At 36.1% G+C, this 19,540-nt stretch overlaps 1 protein-coding gene across 1 annotated transcript in view; it reads left to right on the forward strand.

The window, feature by feature from the left end:
• Positions 1-17,076, forward strand: part of LOC100369714 (rab3 GTPase-activating protein non-catalytic subunit-like) — a 55,700-nt gene extending 38,624 nt beyond the window's left edge. The window contains exons 15-29 of the mRNA XM_085495162.1: positions 829-1,068; positions 1,631-1,937; positions 2,219-2,316; positions 3,516-3,794; positions 3,886-4,155; positions 4,347-4,467; positions 8,422-8,586; positions 8,910-9,016; positions 10,921-10,987; positions 11,227-11,333; positions 11,445-11,519; positions 13,459-13,761; positions 14,253-14,447; positions 14,972-15,127; positions 15,599-17,076. Of these exons, the coding sequence (XP_085351288.1) occupies positions 829-1,068; positions 1,631-1,937; positions 2,219-2,316; positions 3,516-3,794; positions 3,886-4,155; positions 4,347-4,467; positions 8,422-8,586; positions 8,910-9,016; positions 10,921-10,987; positions 11,227-11,333; positions 11,445-11,519; positions 13,459-13,761; positions 14,253-14,447; positions 14,972-15,127; positions 15,599-15,742 (2,634 nt within the window). The 3' untranslated portion in view covers positions 15,743-17,076. The remainder of the gene's footprint in view (positions 1-828; positions 1,069-1,630; positions 1,938-2,218; positions 2,317-3,515; positions 3,795-3,885; positions 4,156-4,346; positions 4,468-8,421; positions 8,587-8,909; positions 9,017-10,920; positions 10,988-11,226; positions 11,334-11,444; positions 11,520-13,458; positions 13,762-14,252; positions 14,448-14,971; positions 15,128-15,598) is intronic.
• Positions 17,077-19,540: the final 2,464 nt, after the last annotated feature.

A 19,540-nucleotide genomic window follows, 5' to 3' on the forward strand; every position in this document is an offset into this window, starting at 1 on the left:
GTATGTACAGTATACTAATTATAGAAAATGGTTAAACCCAATGTACATGGGTTTGCAGGAATACTTGTTTTCATAATGCCATCCATGATTTTATGTGTTTTTTTCACATGATTCATTAGTTGCCTGAAATAGGGATGTATGAATCAACTCTATGCATCTACTCTTTACCTCAGACATGCCTGGTTCAATCACATTCAATTCACATATATGTTATACATCATGGAATTAATATATATGCACATGCAAGATAGCCATGTGTTGGCCATTTTACCAAAATCAAGCAATTCTGCCATTCTAGAACCAGATTTCATTCTGTAGTTATGTATTGATGGATTTTGTCTTGATGCATGTCACTTTGTTCTGAAAATTGGATTACAAATGGTTGATAAATGACAAATGTTGTACTTAATCCCTGGTCATACATCAACAAATTTTACGCATACATGGAACATAATGGTACCTTGGTGCTTGTCATTTGTTTTTAGATCAAATTAAAAATGGCCAACTGGTAGCCATTTTGTTATTCCAGAGTGATTTATCAACATGGTTTGACCAATCACTTACAAACTACACATTATGTCACACATGCATTTGTTTCACTATCCAATTAATTTCAATTTTGTTTACTATTGCATGACAGGGCATGTGTCACAGCAATGATATGTTTTATTTTGAGAGTCCTCATTCTGAAGATTCAAATATTCTCAGTTTTCATTTGTTTTTTGTATGCCATTGCCATACCTCACATGTTATGTCTAGTGTAATGCTATACTATTTTAACCTAAGAAGAATGACTATCATACCAGTAATAAGTTGTTTTTTTTGCAGGCATTAGAAAGGATATTATCTGCTAAAATTGGTTTAAAACCAGCTTTGATAATGAGAATAGTGAGTGATGTCGCTGAACAGATCAACTCACAAGATGTTGAAAGCAGAGATTATGAAAGTAAATGCTTATTACGTTACTGTAATGTACAACTACAGTTACTCTATTCATATAATGCAATTGACAAGGCAATAAAGATGACAGCACAGTCACCTGATGGTGCTACACAAGGCATTGAACAGGTTAGTGATTATAAACTAACTTTTTTAATTTTGCTTGAACACAACAAATTAATGAATGAATTAATGAATTAATGAACATGCAAAGCGTGTGACAAAAAAAACAAAAACAGTAAGTGCATCAGTAACCATTTTGAAAATGTTAGTAAAGTAAGTAAAGGTAGTTAAGTTTGAGAATCAAATCCTAGATTACTGTAAAATACTTTATTTTCACTTGCAACTTATTTTTGCTGAAGGAATTATTCAGTCAAAACCCAGCTAATATACCTTTTCCCCTATATTTTACATTCAATTCGTCAAAAATCAGTCAAAATAAATTCCATACAAAACACTCAAAATGTTTTTTTAGCGAATATTAATTCCAGCTGAAGTAAAGTATTTTACAGTAACTTAATATTTGTTTTATGATGTGCTTTTCATCGTGTGTCATCTCACATTCCCCCAATGAAATCCATTGCTAACACGTGTGTATACTGAATATTAAGGCCAGGTAAGTAAGTATGATTATACATGTACAAGTTAATATTGAAGATACTGTACAAATGTTTCATTTCATTTCCTGTAGGACTTGATATCAGTTCTGAACTGTACAAAATCAGAAGTGGAATATTTACTAAATCTCTTGAATGATTACCAACAAGATAGCCATCGACCGAGAGTACACTTCCAAGAAGACCACATCCTGGATACAGCTGGCTTTATTAGTTGTTTTGATATGAATTGCTATCACCATGGTGATATAGTTAAACATTCTGATGATGACAATGATAATGATGACAATGCTGTAGAAGAAAGCAGTACCAGTGCATCTATGTCTCAGATTCCAGTGTATCTTTTTGAAAACTTGTCAGAGGAACAACATGTGCAATTGGGTCAGTAATTGTTTATTGTTAATGTTTATGTAGGTGTACTTATATAGGGTAGACAACTCAATATTATGTTTATGACATTTTCAAATTTCTAGTCATCATTTTGAATTGCAAATTCTGTTGATTATTTCTGAGACGATAGGTAGTCTGTGTCCCTTAGGCTACTGTTAATTATGAGCCTTGTATACATTTCATGCAAAACAGAAAAAAACTTACTAACTTACCTGTGATTGGGAGATTATAATAACTAACCATTCTAACTTGAAATTTCTTGCTTTATATAGGGGTATTTTTATTCGGTAATGTACTGGCTGGATCAAGTTCTGTAAATGACGTGAGCATGGCAATAAAAAGTGTTGGACTGTCAGCCAACACACTCATGGTATGTGTAGTTATGTTATTATCAGTTAAAGCAATAAACACTCCAGTTCTCTATGACACAAGTTTGAAACACAACATATACCAGTAGTGATTCAGTGTAAAATGTAGTATCACATTTTTAGCTCCGCTATAGACTTTGTCAAGCTGAGCTTATTATATGAGTCATTGTCTGTCAGCTATCGGTACTTCTTTTTGAAAATAACAATTCTTATTGCTTTGATACTTTGTGTACATGTACCTTAGGCAGTCCTCTCTTAGATTTGATATCTTTAATTCTCTAGTTTTGATGAATATTTTTTTCTTTTTTAGTAGTAAAAAGTGATATTTGTTACTTCTTGTTGAATATCGCAAGTCCGATTGCTTTGATATGATACATATAGCTACATGTAGATCACACTCAGATTTTTCATTTCGTAATGATATCTTAAATTCCTTGATTTTTATGATTATTTTTGGTAAAAAGTGATATTTTCAACTTCTTGTTGAGAACAGCAATTCCACTTGCTTTGATACTATACATATACATATTGGTACCCCAGGTAGACCTCTCTCAGATTTGTTAATTTTCTAATGATATCTTCTGTTCTTTAATTGAAATGTGCAATGCTAACAGCAGAGCTATCTCAGCCGAGAGGCAGCTTTAATATGATGTGATTATTTACTGATCAGGGCATCAAATTAACATTTTTCGAAAATTAGAAAGCCAATTGGATTACTAGAAACTACTTTGCTTTCTAAATAAACAAATTTTTAATTCTCCAAATTATGATTGTACCAACCCAAATGAAGCACAATTACATTCATTTATTTCTATTGACACTATTCTGCATGGCAGATGAACTACCCAATATTACTTTGTGACTTCCAGCTATTAGACTGCCAAACAAATTTGTTAATTTCAAGCCGTCATGAACTACAGAACTACAGAAAAGAACTACAGAAAATAACCTTAAATCACATAGCAATTACACATTATATATTTGGGTTGTAAAACCAAACTAACTGGAACAATCATAGTGTAATGAACAATGTGATACAAGTACCATTCATAGAAAGCAGCTTATTTATTGATTTATTAACGGCTGATCATTCTAGAGGTATTACAAGCTTTCACATTAGCATATACAATGTAGTTTATACATTTAACATTGCTTACAAATGGTTGCAATCGTCATGTAACATATATTTTTATCTCTTCAGTCAACTCTTCTGTGTCTATGGTTATCAACTGAACACCATTATTACAATGATCTGTCATCATTACAATATTTAAAAGAGTTGATCTATGACATATGTCACATGGTGGATGAGAAGCAAACTAAACCTCCAGTTGATGCAGTGTCACCGTGGTGGCAGTCCATCAGAGATATCCTTAGTCAGTCAACTAACGTGGGTGCTGCTCTCACTGCTGCCATGGTTACAAGAAGTGTTGCTATGGGAATGGTTTTTCGAGATCATAACTCATCTGGAAAAAGAAAGGTACGTAAGTGTTGGATTGTTCGAAATCATGCAAAAGAATTGCCACCTATAAATTCTGTCACAATAAAAAGATTGTTTTTCACCATTTCAGGATGTGGAGGAGAAACATCTTGACGAAGAAACTGAAAAAGATTGTGATGAAAGTGAAATGGAATGTTCTGTTGCATCACCTGACAAGTCGCCTGACCCATCACCTGACAAGTCTCCGGATAAGTCTTCTGATAAGTCACCTGACACAGAATCTCTTATATCGGAAGGTTGGGTCAGCATATCTGTAGACATGGAGCTGTGGAATTTATTAGTACATCAATTAGAAGATGTGACCACAGTTAAATGTCTATTACTAACAAAACCATCCAAAGTAAGTAAAACTATTTTGATACAAAAAGTGCATTTATTTTCTACTGATCAAAAACTAATTGACAATTTGCTAAGATAAATGTGCATACAGTACCGGTATATGAAATTTACATGCCTGCAGGTTGTTTGAGCTGATATACAATAAAGATGCTCAGTTTCAGGATTTTTAAACTCATTTTTTATTTTTACTAGATTGCTCGAAATCAAGCGAGTTCATCCACAAAAGCATGGACTTCAAGTCAAGACTTTGCATTATCAATAAACTCAGAAGATTTGGATATATCTGTGCATAAGTTTTTAAATGGAGGAAAGGGTAAGCATAGTGAATTGTCCACAGATTATATCATGGTACACTGGGGTAAGCATAGTGAATTGTCCACAGATTATATCATGGTACACTGGGGTAAGCATAGTGAATTGTCCACAGATTATATCATGGTACACTGGGGTAAGCATAGTGAATTGTCCACAGATTATATCATGGTACACTGGGGTAAGCATAGTGAATTGTCCACAGATTATATCATGGTACACTGGGGTAAGCATAGTGAATTGTCCACAGATTATATCATGGTACACTGGGGTAAGCATAGTGAATTGTCCACAGATTATATCATGGTACACTGGGGTAAGCATAGTGAATTGTCCACAGATTATATCATGGTACACTGGGGTAAGCATAGTGAATTGTCCACAGATTATATCATGGTACACTGGGGTAAGCATAGTGAATTGTCCACAGATTATATCATGGTACACTGGGGTAAGCATAGTGAATTGTCCACAGATTATATCATGGTACACTGGGGTAAGCATAGTGAATTGTCCACAGATTATATCATGGTACACTGGGGTAAGCATAGTGAATTGTCCACAGATTATATCATGGTACACTGGGGTAAGCATAGTGAATTGTCCACAGATTATATCATGGTACACTGGGGTAAGCATAGTGAATTGTCCACAGATTATATCATGGTACACTGGGGTAAGCATAGTGAATTGTCCACAGATTATATCATGGTACACTGGGGTAAGCATAGTGAATTGTCCACAGATTATATCATGGTACACTGGGGTAAGCATAGTGAATTGTCCACAGATTATATCATGGTACACTGGGGTAAGCATAGTGAATTGTCCACAGATTATATCATGGTACACTGGGGTAAGCATAGTGAATTGTCCACAGATTATATCATGGTACACTGGGGTAAGCATAGTGAATTGTCCACAGATTATATCATGGTACACTGGGGTAAGCATAGTGAATTGTCCACAGATTATATCATGGTACACTGGGGTAAGCATAGTGAATTGTCCACAGATTATATCATGGTACACTGGGGTAAGCATAGTGAATTGTCCACAGATTATATCATGGTACACTGGGGTAAGCATAGTGAATTGTCCACAGATTATATCATGGTACACTGGGGTAAGCATAGTGAATTGTTCACAGATTATATCATGGTACACTGGGGTAAGCATAGTGAATTGTTCACAGATTATATCATGGTACACTGGGGTAAGCATAGTGAATTGTCCACAGATTATATCATGGTACACTGGGGTACAGTGTGCATAAGTTTTTAAATGGAGGAAAGGGTAAGCATAGTGAATTGTCCACAGATTATATCATGGTACACTGGGGTAAGCATAGTGAATTGTCCACAGATTATATCATGGTACACTGGGGTAAGCATAGTGAATTGTCCACAGATTATATCATGGTACACTGGGGTAAGCATAGTGAATTGTCCACAGATTATATCATGGTACACTGGGGTAAGCATAGTGAATTGTCCACAGATTATATCATGGTACACTGGGGTAAGCATAGTGAATTGTCCACAGATTATATCATGGTACACTGGGGTAAGCATAGTGAATTGTCCACAGATTATATCATGGTACACTGGGGTAAGCATAGTGAATTGTCCACAGATTATATCATGGTACACTGGGGTAAGCATAGTGAATTGTCCACAGATTATATCATGGTACACTGGGGTAAGCATAGTGAATTGTCCACAGATTATATCATGGTACACTGGGGTAAGCATAGTGAATTGTCCACAGATTATATCATGGTACACTGGGGTAAGCATAGTGAATTGTCCACAGATTATATCATGGTACACTGGGGTAAGCATAGTGAATTGTCCACAGATTATATCATGGTACACTGGGGTAAGCATAGTGAATTGTCCACAGATTATATCATGGTACACTGGGGTAAGCATAGTGAATTGTCCACAGATTATATCATGGTACACTGGGGTAAGCATAGTGAATTGTCCACAGATTATATCATGGTACACTGGGGTAAGCATAGTGAATTGTCCACAGATTATATCATGGTACACTGGGGTAAGCATAGTGAATTGTCCACAGATTATATCATGGTACACTGGGGTAAGCATAGTGAATTGTCCACAGATTATATCATGGTACACTGGGGTAAGCATAGTGAATTGTCCACAGATTATATCATGGTACACTGGGGTAAGCATAGTGAATTGTCCACAGATTATATCATGGTACACTGGGGTAAGCATAGTGAATTGTCCACAGATTATATCATGGTACACTGGGGTAAGCATAGTGAATTGTCCACAGATTATATCATGGTACACTGGGGTAAGCATAGTGAATTGTCCACAGATTATATCATGGTACACTGGGGTAAGCATAGTGAATTGTCCACAGATTATATCATGGTACACTGGGGTAAGCATAGTGAATTGTCCACAGATTATATCATGGTACACTGGGGTAAGCATAGTGAATTGTCCACAGATTATATCATGGTACACTGGGGTAAGCATAGTGAATTGTCCACAGATTATATCATGGTACACTGGGGTAAGCATAGTGAATTGTCCACAGATTATATCATGGTACACTGGGGTAAGCATAGTGAATTGTCCACAGATTATATCATGGTACACTGGGGTAAGCATAGTGAATTGTCCACAGATTATATCATGGTACACTGGGGTAAGCATAGTGAATTGTTCACAGATTATATCATGGTACACTGGGGTAAGCATAGTGAATTGTCCACAGATTATATCATGGTACACTGGGGTAAGCATAGTGAATTGTTCACAGATTATATCATGGTACACTGGGGTAAGCATAGTGAATTGTCCACAGATTATATCATGGTACACTGGGGTAAGCATAGTGAATTGTCCACAGATTATATCATGGTACACTGGGGTAAGCATAGTGAATTGTTCACAGATTATATCATGGTACACTGGGGTAAGCATAGTGAATTGTCCACAGATTATATCATGGTACACTGGGGTAAGCATAGTGAATTGTTCACAGATTATATCATGGTACACTGGGGTAAGCATAGTGAATTGTCCACAGATTATATCATGGTACACTGGGGTAAGCATAGTGAATTGTCCACAGATTATATCATGGTACACTGGGGTAAGCATAGTGAATTGTCCACAGATTATATCATGGTACACTGGGGTAAGCATAGTGAATTGTCCACAGATTATATCATGGTACACTGGGGTAAGCATAGTGAATTGTCCACAGATTATATCATGGTACACTGGGGTACAGTGTGCATAAGTTTTTAAATGGAGGAAAGGGTAAGCATAGTGAATTGTCCACAGATTATATCATGGTACACTGGGGTAAGCATAGTGAATTGTCCACAGATTATATCATGGTACACTGGGGTAAGCATAGTGAATTGTCTACAGATTATATCATGGTACACTGGGGTAAGCATAGTGAATTGTCCACAGATTATATCATGGTACACTGGGGTACAGTGTGCATAAGTTTTTAAATGGAGGAAAGGGTAAGCATAGTGAATTGTCCACAGATTATATCATGGTACACTGGGGTAAGCATAGTGAATTGTCCACAGATTATATCATGGTACACTGGGGTACAGGCATAGTGAATTGTCCACAGATTATATCATGGTACACTGGGGTACAGACTGGATTCAGTCAGAGGAACTAGTCATCCTGTCTGCAGCCAGTCTAACTATTGTGTTGTAAAACTATCATTAAAGAATGTGTGTCCATGGTAATAATGATTTTTATCATTGATCAAATCGAGTGAGGTTTAATCCTAATGTATGAGCTTTGTGTTAGGTCTATGATCTAGTTCTGCATGTTGATAATGTCAAACTTCCTACTTTCCAATTCCAAGCTACCAACTATGATTATGTCAGGAACAAAATAAATCATTTGATCATCCCCTATTCCATCTTTGTTTACAGGTATAGTTGCCGAAGTGATTGCAAGGTGGGTTGCCAAATACTGTGTTCCCCACACTATACTAGACTCCATCCATCCCATGACTAACAGCTTTGAGAAACATGCATCATATGTTCCCATGGTAACCAAAGACACAGCTGTTCAAGACGAGTTAAATCAAATTTCTGGTATGGGATCCTCATTGTAATTAACTATTAAATCAAGCAAACTGAAGGCATGCAATTACCCATTGCTTATTTTGAACTTGAATTGCTGAATTTTGAACAATAGAACTTCATTAACTCTGTATACTTTGGTGTATTCAGAGTATTTCACTGCAGCTATTCACTAGTAATCATTTTATCTGAAGTGGTTATCATAAAAGCTTGTCGAGTCCACATTATGCCAATTCACCTGTATAGACAGTCACACTGCCAAAGCTGCCTGTTATTTGAATTTGTGAAAAAAAAACATTTATCGTATTATAACTGATCCATTCTGTTGCTTCTAGGTCTTTTGTCATCGTTACGCAAAAGATTTCCTATTAGTTTACAACCTGATTTACTCTATGCACACTGTACATGGGAATATATTGTATCATGGAATAAACAGACAGAGGTAAGAGTAACTATAGTCAGTATTTGGGAATATTGTGATAACATAAAGTAGCACATCATATTCCAAGTTTGTTAAGTGAAACTGAGTTATCGGTAGTTACTTCATATCAAGTATTATATTATACCAGTATATTGATGGTGTTAATCCATTGATTTGATTGGTCCAAACACAAGATTTGCATATGCAATCCATGGTATATTGGCTGATAATGCACGGCTAAACCAAGTGGCCCTGGAACATGAATTGACTACAGGTTTAATACGGAAATACATAAAACCGGTATTATTTGATTTTTAGGGAAATATAGTGGTTGAATTTTGGAAGAATATTGAAAAAAATACTGAATTAAAAACATCTGAAAAGTTATATAACTATAATATTGCTTTTTGTTAATGGTGGGATCCAAGTTGTGAGCGTCGGTCGTTGGGTGATTGTCGTTCGCCACACAAATCTAAACCACTACTCAACACCGTGAGGTGCCTACACGAACGCCAGAACGCTATGTTCTCAGTGTTGTTACTTTGAGATGGATTGCGAACTTCCAACAAAGAAAACATGATCTTTAAGTACAAGATATAATTGAGGGATTTAATGACATAAAAATGCAAAAAACTATGAGTCACAGGCAAAAATGTATGCCACCAATAACATCCGGTGTCCGGTTGCGGCAGCTGACAAAATTGCAGTGCACCCGGGTAATTGTCATCTGTTTCAAAAAACACAGGACAACGCAGGATTCGACGACGATATATGGTATTGTAATTCTCCACTATGGGTAAATAAATTACAGGAGATGATGAAGGTAATTTTGAAAGCTATAGATTTGTGTCGAGTGTACACCAACCACTGTATTAGAGCGACGGCGTGCAAAGTCTTTCGGCTGGAGTTGAGACAAGGCATATCTATCATGGTAGTGTCACAAAAACGATGCGAAAATTCAATCTTACACCATCAAACTTACCCCAGAACAACGACAAAACTTGTCAGTCATACTGTCACAAAACTGGTTATACCAAAGGTATCCAGGTCAGATGTTGAAACTGAGGTCGCTGTGCCGGTCGCCGTACATGATACACCGCGTCCCGCCGCGTCTCAAATTTCGGTCGAACCAAGTACCGCTGAACGTCAAATATCCACAGTTACAAGTAGTATGATGAGTCACAAAACCGGTTTATTTCACAACTGTACTTTCAATGGGCAAATTACAGTCCAAATTGTACAAAAACCGGAATGAAAACGTGGAAAATCCATTGTTTAAATGATCCAAACTGTACACGACCCTGTATTTCAAATCGCGTTGCACGTCAGTAAAAGGTCATAAAGGTCATCCTTTGTTATGCTAATTTGTATGTTTACGCTGCTCTATTCAACGTGGATATGTTTCTTTTTCATGTGGAATAAAAATTAGTTTGTATTCAATTTGAACTGTGTTGCGCATGTAATTTTTGTATGCATTCAGCGTACAACTACATACTATTCTTATAAATATTCATGTTCAAGGGCCATAATCATGATCTTTTAGTAGATGAAAGTAAACTCTTTTTTTACTTGTTTTATCGAATTGTAAATATACTGGTATAATATAATAGCAATAACCCCCGCCGAAGTTGGGTATACCACTTGATATTGCACAATTCACTCCATATATGCACGAGCCGCAGTGCCTATATGTCGTGAATTGTGCAATATCTCGTGGTATACCCGCCTTCGGCGGGGGTTATTGCTTAAGTAACACTGTGTAGATACTTGAAAGGTCAATTTCAAGTATAAAGTTTGAAAGCATTACATATACAAAATGTACTTTTCATGGTTTATGTAATTCACTACAAGTATCATCAATCTACCAATTGTCATTTGCATCTGTGCATATTTTTATTTTATTTTTTGATGTGTTCCATTTTCAGATTACTGAATATTTACAAGAAGCATTATTACATTTAAATTCTATTAAAAATACAGTCTTGCAACATGGTAAATCTCATTTTATTGCTTATAGTAGATTATTATAGGTATTCCTATAGTTTATATAAAACCTGATCCTAGAATCCCATAATAAATAACTGAGACATAAATATATTGTTGAGGTGAGGTGGGAATTCAGTAAATCATGTGTTCTTTTCAGGGTGTGTTGTCTTGTGTGTTGAAAACAAAGTGCAAACATTCTGCAGTTCTTTCTTGAGGTGACTGTAATACTGTTGTTATTGTTGTAGGTATTGCATATATGATGTGGCATACATTCCTAGTCAAGAAAGTCTCCAGTGCTGCCTATCTAATGGAGAAAGTGGGGAAAGCGCCTAAAGACAGACTATGTAGAAGGGTAAGATTCCACCATACTTGTAAAGTCATGTGTATTAAAAACCGAATATCAAAACTTTTTTAGGTAATCTGGAATGCTTTTACCAAATGTCATATTTTATCATATTTCTAGGATATTGGTTTAAGTGAAACTGCCCTACCCAAGTTTATGGATATTGTTTGTGATTTAATTTCCAAGATATATCAGGTAAATGTACCTTTCTTTTCCGCTAACGCTGTACTAAAGTATGTTACCTTGGGAAGAGGAGGAGGGGGGGGGGGGTCCAATGAAAATAGTATGTTCTATGTATAGTGGTTGTATTGCTTATAAGAGCAGATATTGTAAACAACCTACCGTACTTATCCGGGTAAGAGCCCATGCCTGGGCAAACGCCCACCCCCCACTTTTGACACAATAAAGGAGTTGAGGTCATATCCGGGCACATGCCCAGGGGGTCTTTTTCTACAAAAAAAAAACTATTTTCTATTTGTTGACTGTGGTTGTATTAACAGTTGACTTTCTTGAAGACTGTCGTGATACTTATAAAAAAATTTAACTGCGTAGAACAAGGGGTGAACGCAAAATATCTGTGACAGCTTTCTGCCTTCAGGGCAGCGCGTTCTGAATCATAACAGTCAGCAAGTCTATAAAAATATATATTAAAGCAGAAACGGTAGTTCTCTTTTTAAAATATGTCGTGGCCCTAAAAATGGCCAGCCGTTTGGTTTGTGCTTCCTTAGTAACTTAGAAACGATTCAGGCAAATCGTAAAAGGAGAGCCGCAAGTGTCGCACTCGATCGGCTTTAGCGCCGTCGACAATGAAACCAATGTTGCAATATTGTAGCAACCCGTACCTGGGAGAGTGGTTGAAATCACGTTATTTTGGCTTTATAAAATATTTTGTAGCAGCTTGCGAATCCATAACTGGGGTCAGCAATTTTGCAATGTTAGGCCGAAGACTGCCAACTTTTTTACCATCTTTCATCACCATCATGAAAACATTCTTCTGTCGTTGGATAAAAAAAAACTTCCTATTTCAAGTCCACCGCGATTAATAAGCGTTGAGTCTGATAAAAAAGCAATGTCACGATTTGACCTTTATGATGAAATACTAGTAGTGATGTCATTATTAGCCAATCAGTAAAGCAGATGCATAAAGGTCAAAGACGATTGCTAGACTGTAAACAAAAGCATCGTGTGCCATCGCAGCAGAGCGACCCAATTTTTCTTGTCTCTTTATTATGATTAGACATGAATGAAAAGTGCCAAGCTGACAGACTGCGAAATCCGTGGATTAAAAGTGCTAAGTCCAAATTGTGTGGGACGATATCGACGAACTTCAGGAATAAGTTGTAGGGATTTTGTTCGACGGCTACAGTGACGCCGACTTGGACTTTGAGGGTTTTGAGTTTGACAAAGATGGCAATGAACGTACAAAATAAGGATCTGAGAAGTTTTTTTCAAACAGCTATGAATTTTTATAATTTTTACTGTGTAAATTTGTAAATTATTATTGATCTTGTATGACGGTTGATGTGTAATTTGTCGAGACCGGAAATCATTTTACGCAGTTGAACCCCTGACATTTTAATTAATTTTGAGTTCACGCGTGTTTGTCGGCGAGAAAATCCTAATTCAAATGATTCCTCACTGTCGATTTTTATTATTTCTGGTTTTTTGTCACATTATAAGCAATACATTATTTTTGTTCTACTTCTAGTGTTGCATATTGTTCATTTATTTTCGTTGCATGTTTTCATTTGCCGTTCTATTCCCGTCCGCAGTTCGATCGAACTGCGTGTTGCCGATTTTCGCGAATTTTCAGTTTTTTTGCCGGGGATATCCTGGCAAACGCCCACCCCTTCTTTTTGGTAATTTTTCATGTTCAAGACCCTGGGCTTATACCCGGATAAATACGGTATATGATGGCTGTTCATGTACACCCAGTCATAGAGGGTGCTGTTGTTTTCTCTCTCTTATCATGTATTGCAATGGGACAAAAATCATTTTACTTAAATCATAGTGCCACATAGAAGTTTCATCCAAACATTAATAAATTGTCAACATGCCAGAGAAGGTGTACAGTTTTTCTCATGCGTTATTGCTTTATTAATTGCTTCTTTGTGAATATAAATACCTTCTTTAGATTGAACCTGAGGCGTCTATTGTGCCAACATTTGAGATAGAAGATAATTGGGAAAAGATAGAGGGACCCACATCAATAGCAGAGCTTGCCATAGATCAACCACTGTGTAATTATGCACTGGTAGATTTACATAAACAGCTGTGTACAATATTAAACAGTGTACTGGCATTCTACATGAGATCAGTCAAACCACTGTCACTGTTTAATTCAAAAGGAAGGAATGCATTGTTTAAAGACTTGAACTCCAACCCACCATTGCCGTCGCATGATGTGGATGTGTCGCTTCTCAATTCAAGACAGAAGGTAATTAAATATATCACTTTATTACTTGTATTGTGAGGACTTCAGAGTTAAGAGGGTGCCCATTTTGGGAGAACAATTTGATAAAATTGCTGTGACGTATAGAATGACATAGAGATAAAACTGAGGTAAACTCCTTTGTCATCAAATAAAAAATAATTGTACTGGTTTTGTGAAATTCATACATTTGCCATCTTAAAGCATTGGAGTAACACTTCAATAGTGATAGCTAGGGATATACCGGCTGATTTCTGCAAGAAGCCTGTCTCAAATGTTGAAACTACAGTACATGTATTTGTGTTATGCACCTGTTATTTTAATTGCAATTGAATCTCATAAACCAGTTATACCGATAATATGTTTCCCAAGATTCATCTACAGATCAAACGTTGCAAATGTTTTAAATTATTTATTGTGGTCAAGTCATGAGAGAGATATGATTAATAGCAGCCAGATTATAATGAATGTATTGCCTCTATTGTGTTTGTTGTCAGTTTCTATGCAGAGTGATTACCGCCTCAGTGGGAACCGTAGAGTTGATGGAAGATAGCAGTACAAGACATGTGTCATTAGAATGGCCATTAACAATAATACAGCTCGGCATGGCTTTAAATGTAGATGTGGATTTATTGAAAAGACATTATGTTTACCAGTTATATGGTAGTGGTTATGATGCCATGGCACAAGAGGTGAGAGATCAATTGTTTCTTTAAATCGCTACCATTAAAAAAAAATCCTCAAAATCCAGCAATAGAGATTGGTTTACTCTACTGATTGAAATACTGAAAAAATAATTTATGGTCACCGAAATAAGTTTTTCTCAAAACAAACTTGAAATTTGATTAAAAATGTTTTGTTTTTTTAATAGTCTACAATTGGTTCTCAGAATTTTGTTTAGTGACCTATGCTGACAAAATGATATGTAGTGTTATGGGGCTACATATGACTGCCACAAAAATGGAAGAATTTTGAATATTAGTATTATCCATGATATAATGTGTTTACTTGGAATCCTATAGAAAATGTTCCAAAAAATGTTAAATATGAATGACATGCATGTATGTGAATCATCACACAACAATTTTTGAATGATTGTTATTTTTCATGCTGAGTTAAAATACTGCATGGATTAATAGTTCCTTACATGTTGTGTGATTTCTTGCCTATCACTTTAATCTGTTACTTACCCATATCTATATGTTATTGTTACTAGGTTCTTCATACAGTTCATGAGCATGCTGAGATGGGTGTGTTATTACTACGTATAGTTGGCTACAGATTGGCACATTTAGTGGTCAATCCTGATGCTGCACATGTTGAAAAGTTGTCTCGTCTTCCTGTGCCCCTTGTCGCCTGGATTAAAGGATTGGTAAGCCACCATCTCAAGTTGTATTCAGTTGATTGTATTATATTTGGACACTTCATACAAAAACAAACTGCTTAGCAGTTTAGAACTCGCAAGCTCACAATTCACATGTGTTAAGTGCTACATTCCAAAGTTGTGATGAAATCTTACGCTGAGTTGAGCCTCCGAGTGGCTTGTTGAAGAGTTACCTTCAGTCAGTTTCATAAAAAACTTATTATCAATAACCAGTTTGTTGGACTCGCATTAATCATTTTGTTTTCGCCATTAGTATTTTTTTTTATGATGTCACCATTTGAGGGCAGGAAATTTGGTGATAGTCACTACATCTCACTGCATCATTGCCTTCAAGATGAGATCCCATTGCTACAACGTGTTTCTTTACCATCTGATACTTTAACTGAACATACTAGTAGAAAGTAAGGACTATACATATAAATAATAAACTGATACATCGGCTTTTGTCTTACATTTCAGGATGAATCAGATGTGAGGAATGTTAACATACCACTTACTGACACTGCCATATTGATTGGCCATATTGTGAATCAACTACCAGAGAACCATCCATTATATTCATTATCTGTGCAACTAGTGGAAGCAATTGATGCACTCAGATAACACCCATGCAATTATCTAATCCAGAGACTTGTCAACTAGACACTGTAGAGGAACAATGGGATGAGAATAAACATACAGTTTATATGGCTTATGCAATAGAGATTTGATGGAAATGCCTAGGCTAGTTATGTTACAGATAACATAGCAAATGTTGAACTTTACACTTATATAAATGTTTATTATATCTCACTGTATCTTTGTAATATTTGAGATAAAGAAATTTATTTATATGCAATTGTATTATGCAGTGAATTCAAAGGCATGAATGCATGACGGTTTTAATAAATATGGCATTCTACAAATGTTATAGGGATTCAGATATATATTTATATCATCACCTACATTATTGATATTATCAATTTTTCCTCAACTCTTTAATAACCGTCTTCCTATATGGGTCTCCCTGGTGATCACATTTGAAATTTTTTTTTATATTTTTGTGCCAGGTGACAGGTACCAGACATTTGAATATTACTGTTGTCTCTCTTTTTTTGTCATGTTCATATTTCACAGTAACCATATACCGTACCATGTTTTGGACTGTGTGAAACCCACATGACCATCTTCCTATCTCAAAGGCTGTAGGGCAATTTAATGTGATATCCTGGCCCATCAACCAGGCCCAGTCAAAGACAAGCCTATCAACTCCTAGATAGGATTTGAACTTTAGTTTACCGATAATGGGGTTATTCCAACAACCACTGCGCTGTAGGTGATTCAGGTTTTGCCAAGATGAAGCTTTTATAGATTTTAAAGCAATTGACATATACTGAGTACCCTGTGATGGATGTATTATAACACTGGGTATGAAAACATGTTTTGTTGACATCACATCACTTAATCACATGGTACTTCAAAATAGTTTCACTCAGAATTATTAAATTTCTGAGTTTCTGTTTTACCTGGCATGTTCATTTAAGTACACCCTTCATATTTATTTCACTTCAATAATAATGGCAATTTGTAATACTTCATAAGTAGTTTTCTAGTCACGGAAATCTACCATTGCTGTGAAGAAACCTTCCAAGTTATGAATTGATCACCATGTTGTCTTTGCACTTTGCAACTTTGTCAGTTTTCTTCTTTTTACAATCGTTACTTTTCAAGTCTTTCTTGAATAACATAATTGATCTATTGACATGAAATTGTCTTTTTAAAAAAAATGTCTTGTAACAGATGAAATTCTGGTATTTTTTTCAAGGAAATTGCACACCTTGTGCTATTGGTATAAATTGTAAAATTCAATATTGGTAATGTATGTATTGTATAGCGTAAGCTTTTTGTCTGGTTATGCAAGAAATTTAGTATTAAAGTGATAATTTTAAACCTTATAACTGGTTTTGAATTTATCGTCTTTTTTTTCTTACCAGTTTCCATGCACACTAGCAGTTGATGTAGCCATTGTCCAATGAATGCTATTGCCATATTTTTTATCTTTAGCGAGAACATGTATATCTGTATCAGTGTGCATATAGATGGACCAAATATGCCAGAAAATGCAGTTTTCTTGCAATTCCTCTTCACTATTGAATATTATTCACAAATAATTGGGTTCAAATAGAAATAATATTTGTTACCACCACACAAAAAATGCCATAGTATGTATATGAACCATAAAATAAATTATGTGATCCAATAAAAACAAAATATAATATGTGTTTCTCTATAGAGGGATTTCACTGTCCTGCTGTGTAATGAACTCAGTACCACCAGTCTTTATAACTGTCCTGGTCGGCAAGTGATTTATGTATTAATGAAGATTAGAGAAATTGGGTATTTTAAAATGCAGCCCAGAAATCAGTTACCCCCTGTAACATGACTTTACTGTTCAAATCCCCTTTCGTATTCAGAATCATCGACCTCGAACTTGCCGTTGGTGGCGTACCACAAAACTAATCACTATTTGTACCTCAGGTTTAGTAGCCTGGAATCCAGCCATTCAGAGTTCCGTTTCCAGTGCACACTCATTATTATTCGTAGATTGTTTCACAATCTCACGATAATATACAGCATCTAGTCTATTGGGAACTAAAGCTTATTTTTATAGTAATACTATAGAACTAAACATATCAATTTTATTTTCTTATTCATGATATATAATGTACCAGTATTTCTTTTTCAAGGATATTTCATGTGATATTTATGTTTGCATGAAAATCAGACACTGGGGTAATCTCTTGAGTGAAAGTGTTGTACAATCAGTCGCATACACACACGTGTTGTACAATCAGTCGTATACACACACGTGTTGTACAATCAGTCGTATACACACACGTGTTGTACAATCAGTCGTATACACACACGTGTTGTACAATCAGTCGCATACACACACGTGTTGTACAATCAGTCGCATTCACACACGTGTTGTACAATCAGTCTCATACACACACGTGTTGTACAATCAGTCGTATACACACACGTGTTGTACAATCAGTCGTATACACACACGTGTTGTACAATCAGTCGCATACACACACGTGTTGTACAATCAGTCGTATACACACACGTGTTGTACAATCAGTCGTATACACACACGTGTTGTACAATCAGTCGTATACACACACGTGTTGTACAATCAGTCGCATACACACACGTGTTGTACAATCAGTCGCATACACACACGTGTTGTACAATCAGTCGTATACACACACGTGTTGTACAATCAGTCGCATACACACACGTGTTGTACAATCAGTCGTATACACACACGTGTTGTACAATCAGTCGTATACACACACGTGTTGTACAATCAGTCGTATACACACACGTGTTGTACAATCAGTCGTATACACACACGTGTTGTACAATCAGTCTCATACACACACGTGTTGTACAATCAGTCGCATACACACACGTGTTGTACAATCAGTCGTATACACACACGTGTTGTACAATCAGTCGTATACACACACGTGTTGTACAATCAGTCGTATACACACACGTGTTGTACAATCAGTCGTATACACACACGTGTTGTACAATCAGTCGTATACACACACGTGTTGTACAATCAGTCGTATACACACACGTGTTGTACAATCAGTCGTATACACACACGTGTTGTACAATCAGTCGTATACACACACGTGTTGTACAATCAGTCGTATACACACACGTGTTGTACAATCAGTCGTATACACACACGTGTTGTACAATCAGTCGTATACACACACGTGTTGTACAATCAGTCGTATACACACACGTGTTGTACAATCAGTCGTATACACACACGTGTTGTACAATCAGTGCATACACACACGTGTTGTACAATCAGTCGTATACACACACGTGTTGTACAATCAGTCGTATACACACACGTGTTGTACAATCAGTCGCATACACACACGTGTTGTACAATCAGTCGTATACACACACGTGTTGTACAATCAGTCGTATACACACACGTGTTGTACAATCAGTCGTATACACACACGTGTTGTACAATCAGTGCATACACACACGTGTTGTACAATCAGTCGTATACACACACGTGTTGTACAATCAGTCGTATACACACACGTGTTGTACAATCAGTCGCATACACACACGTGTTGTACAATCAGTCGCATACACACACGTGTTGTACAATCAGTCGTATACACACACGTGTTGTACAATCAGTCGCAGACACACACGTGTTGTACAATCAGTCGCATACACACACGTGTTGTAGGAAGAAATGTTGTTGTAAAATAGAATGTTTTACTACAAATTAAAATAAATACATAATTCATAAAATGCTATATATATTAAATCTTTGGAACAGTAATGATGATTACATACACCACTGGAGTGCAT

This window comes from Saccoglossus kowalevskii, chromosome 2 (assembly GCF_978046115.1).
Source record: "Saccoglossus kowalevskii chromosome 2, keSacKowa6.1, whole genome shotgun sequence".
In the NCBI taxonomy this organism is placed as follows: Eukaryota; Metazoa; Hemichordata; class Enteropneusta; family Harrimaniidae; genus Saccoglossus; species Saccoglossus kowalevskii.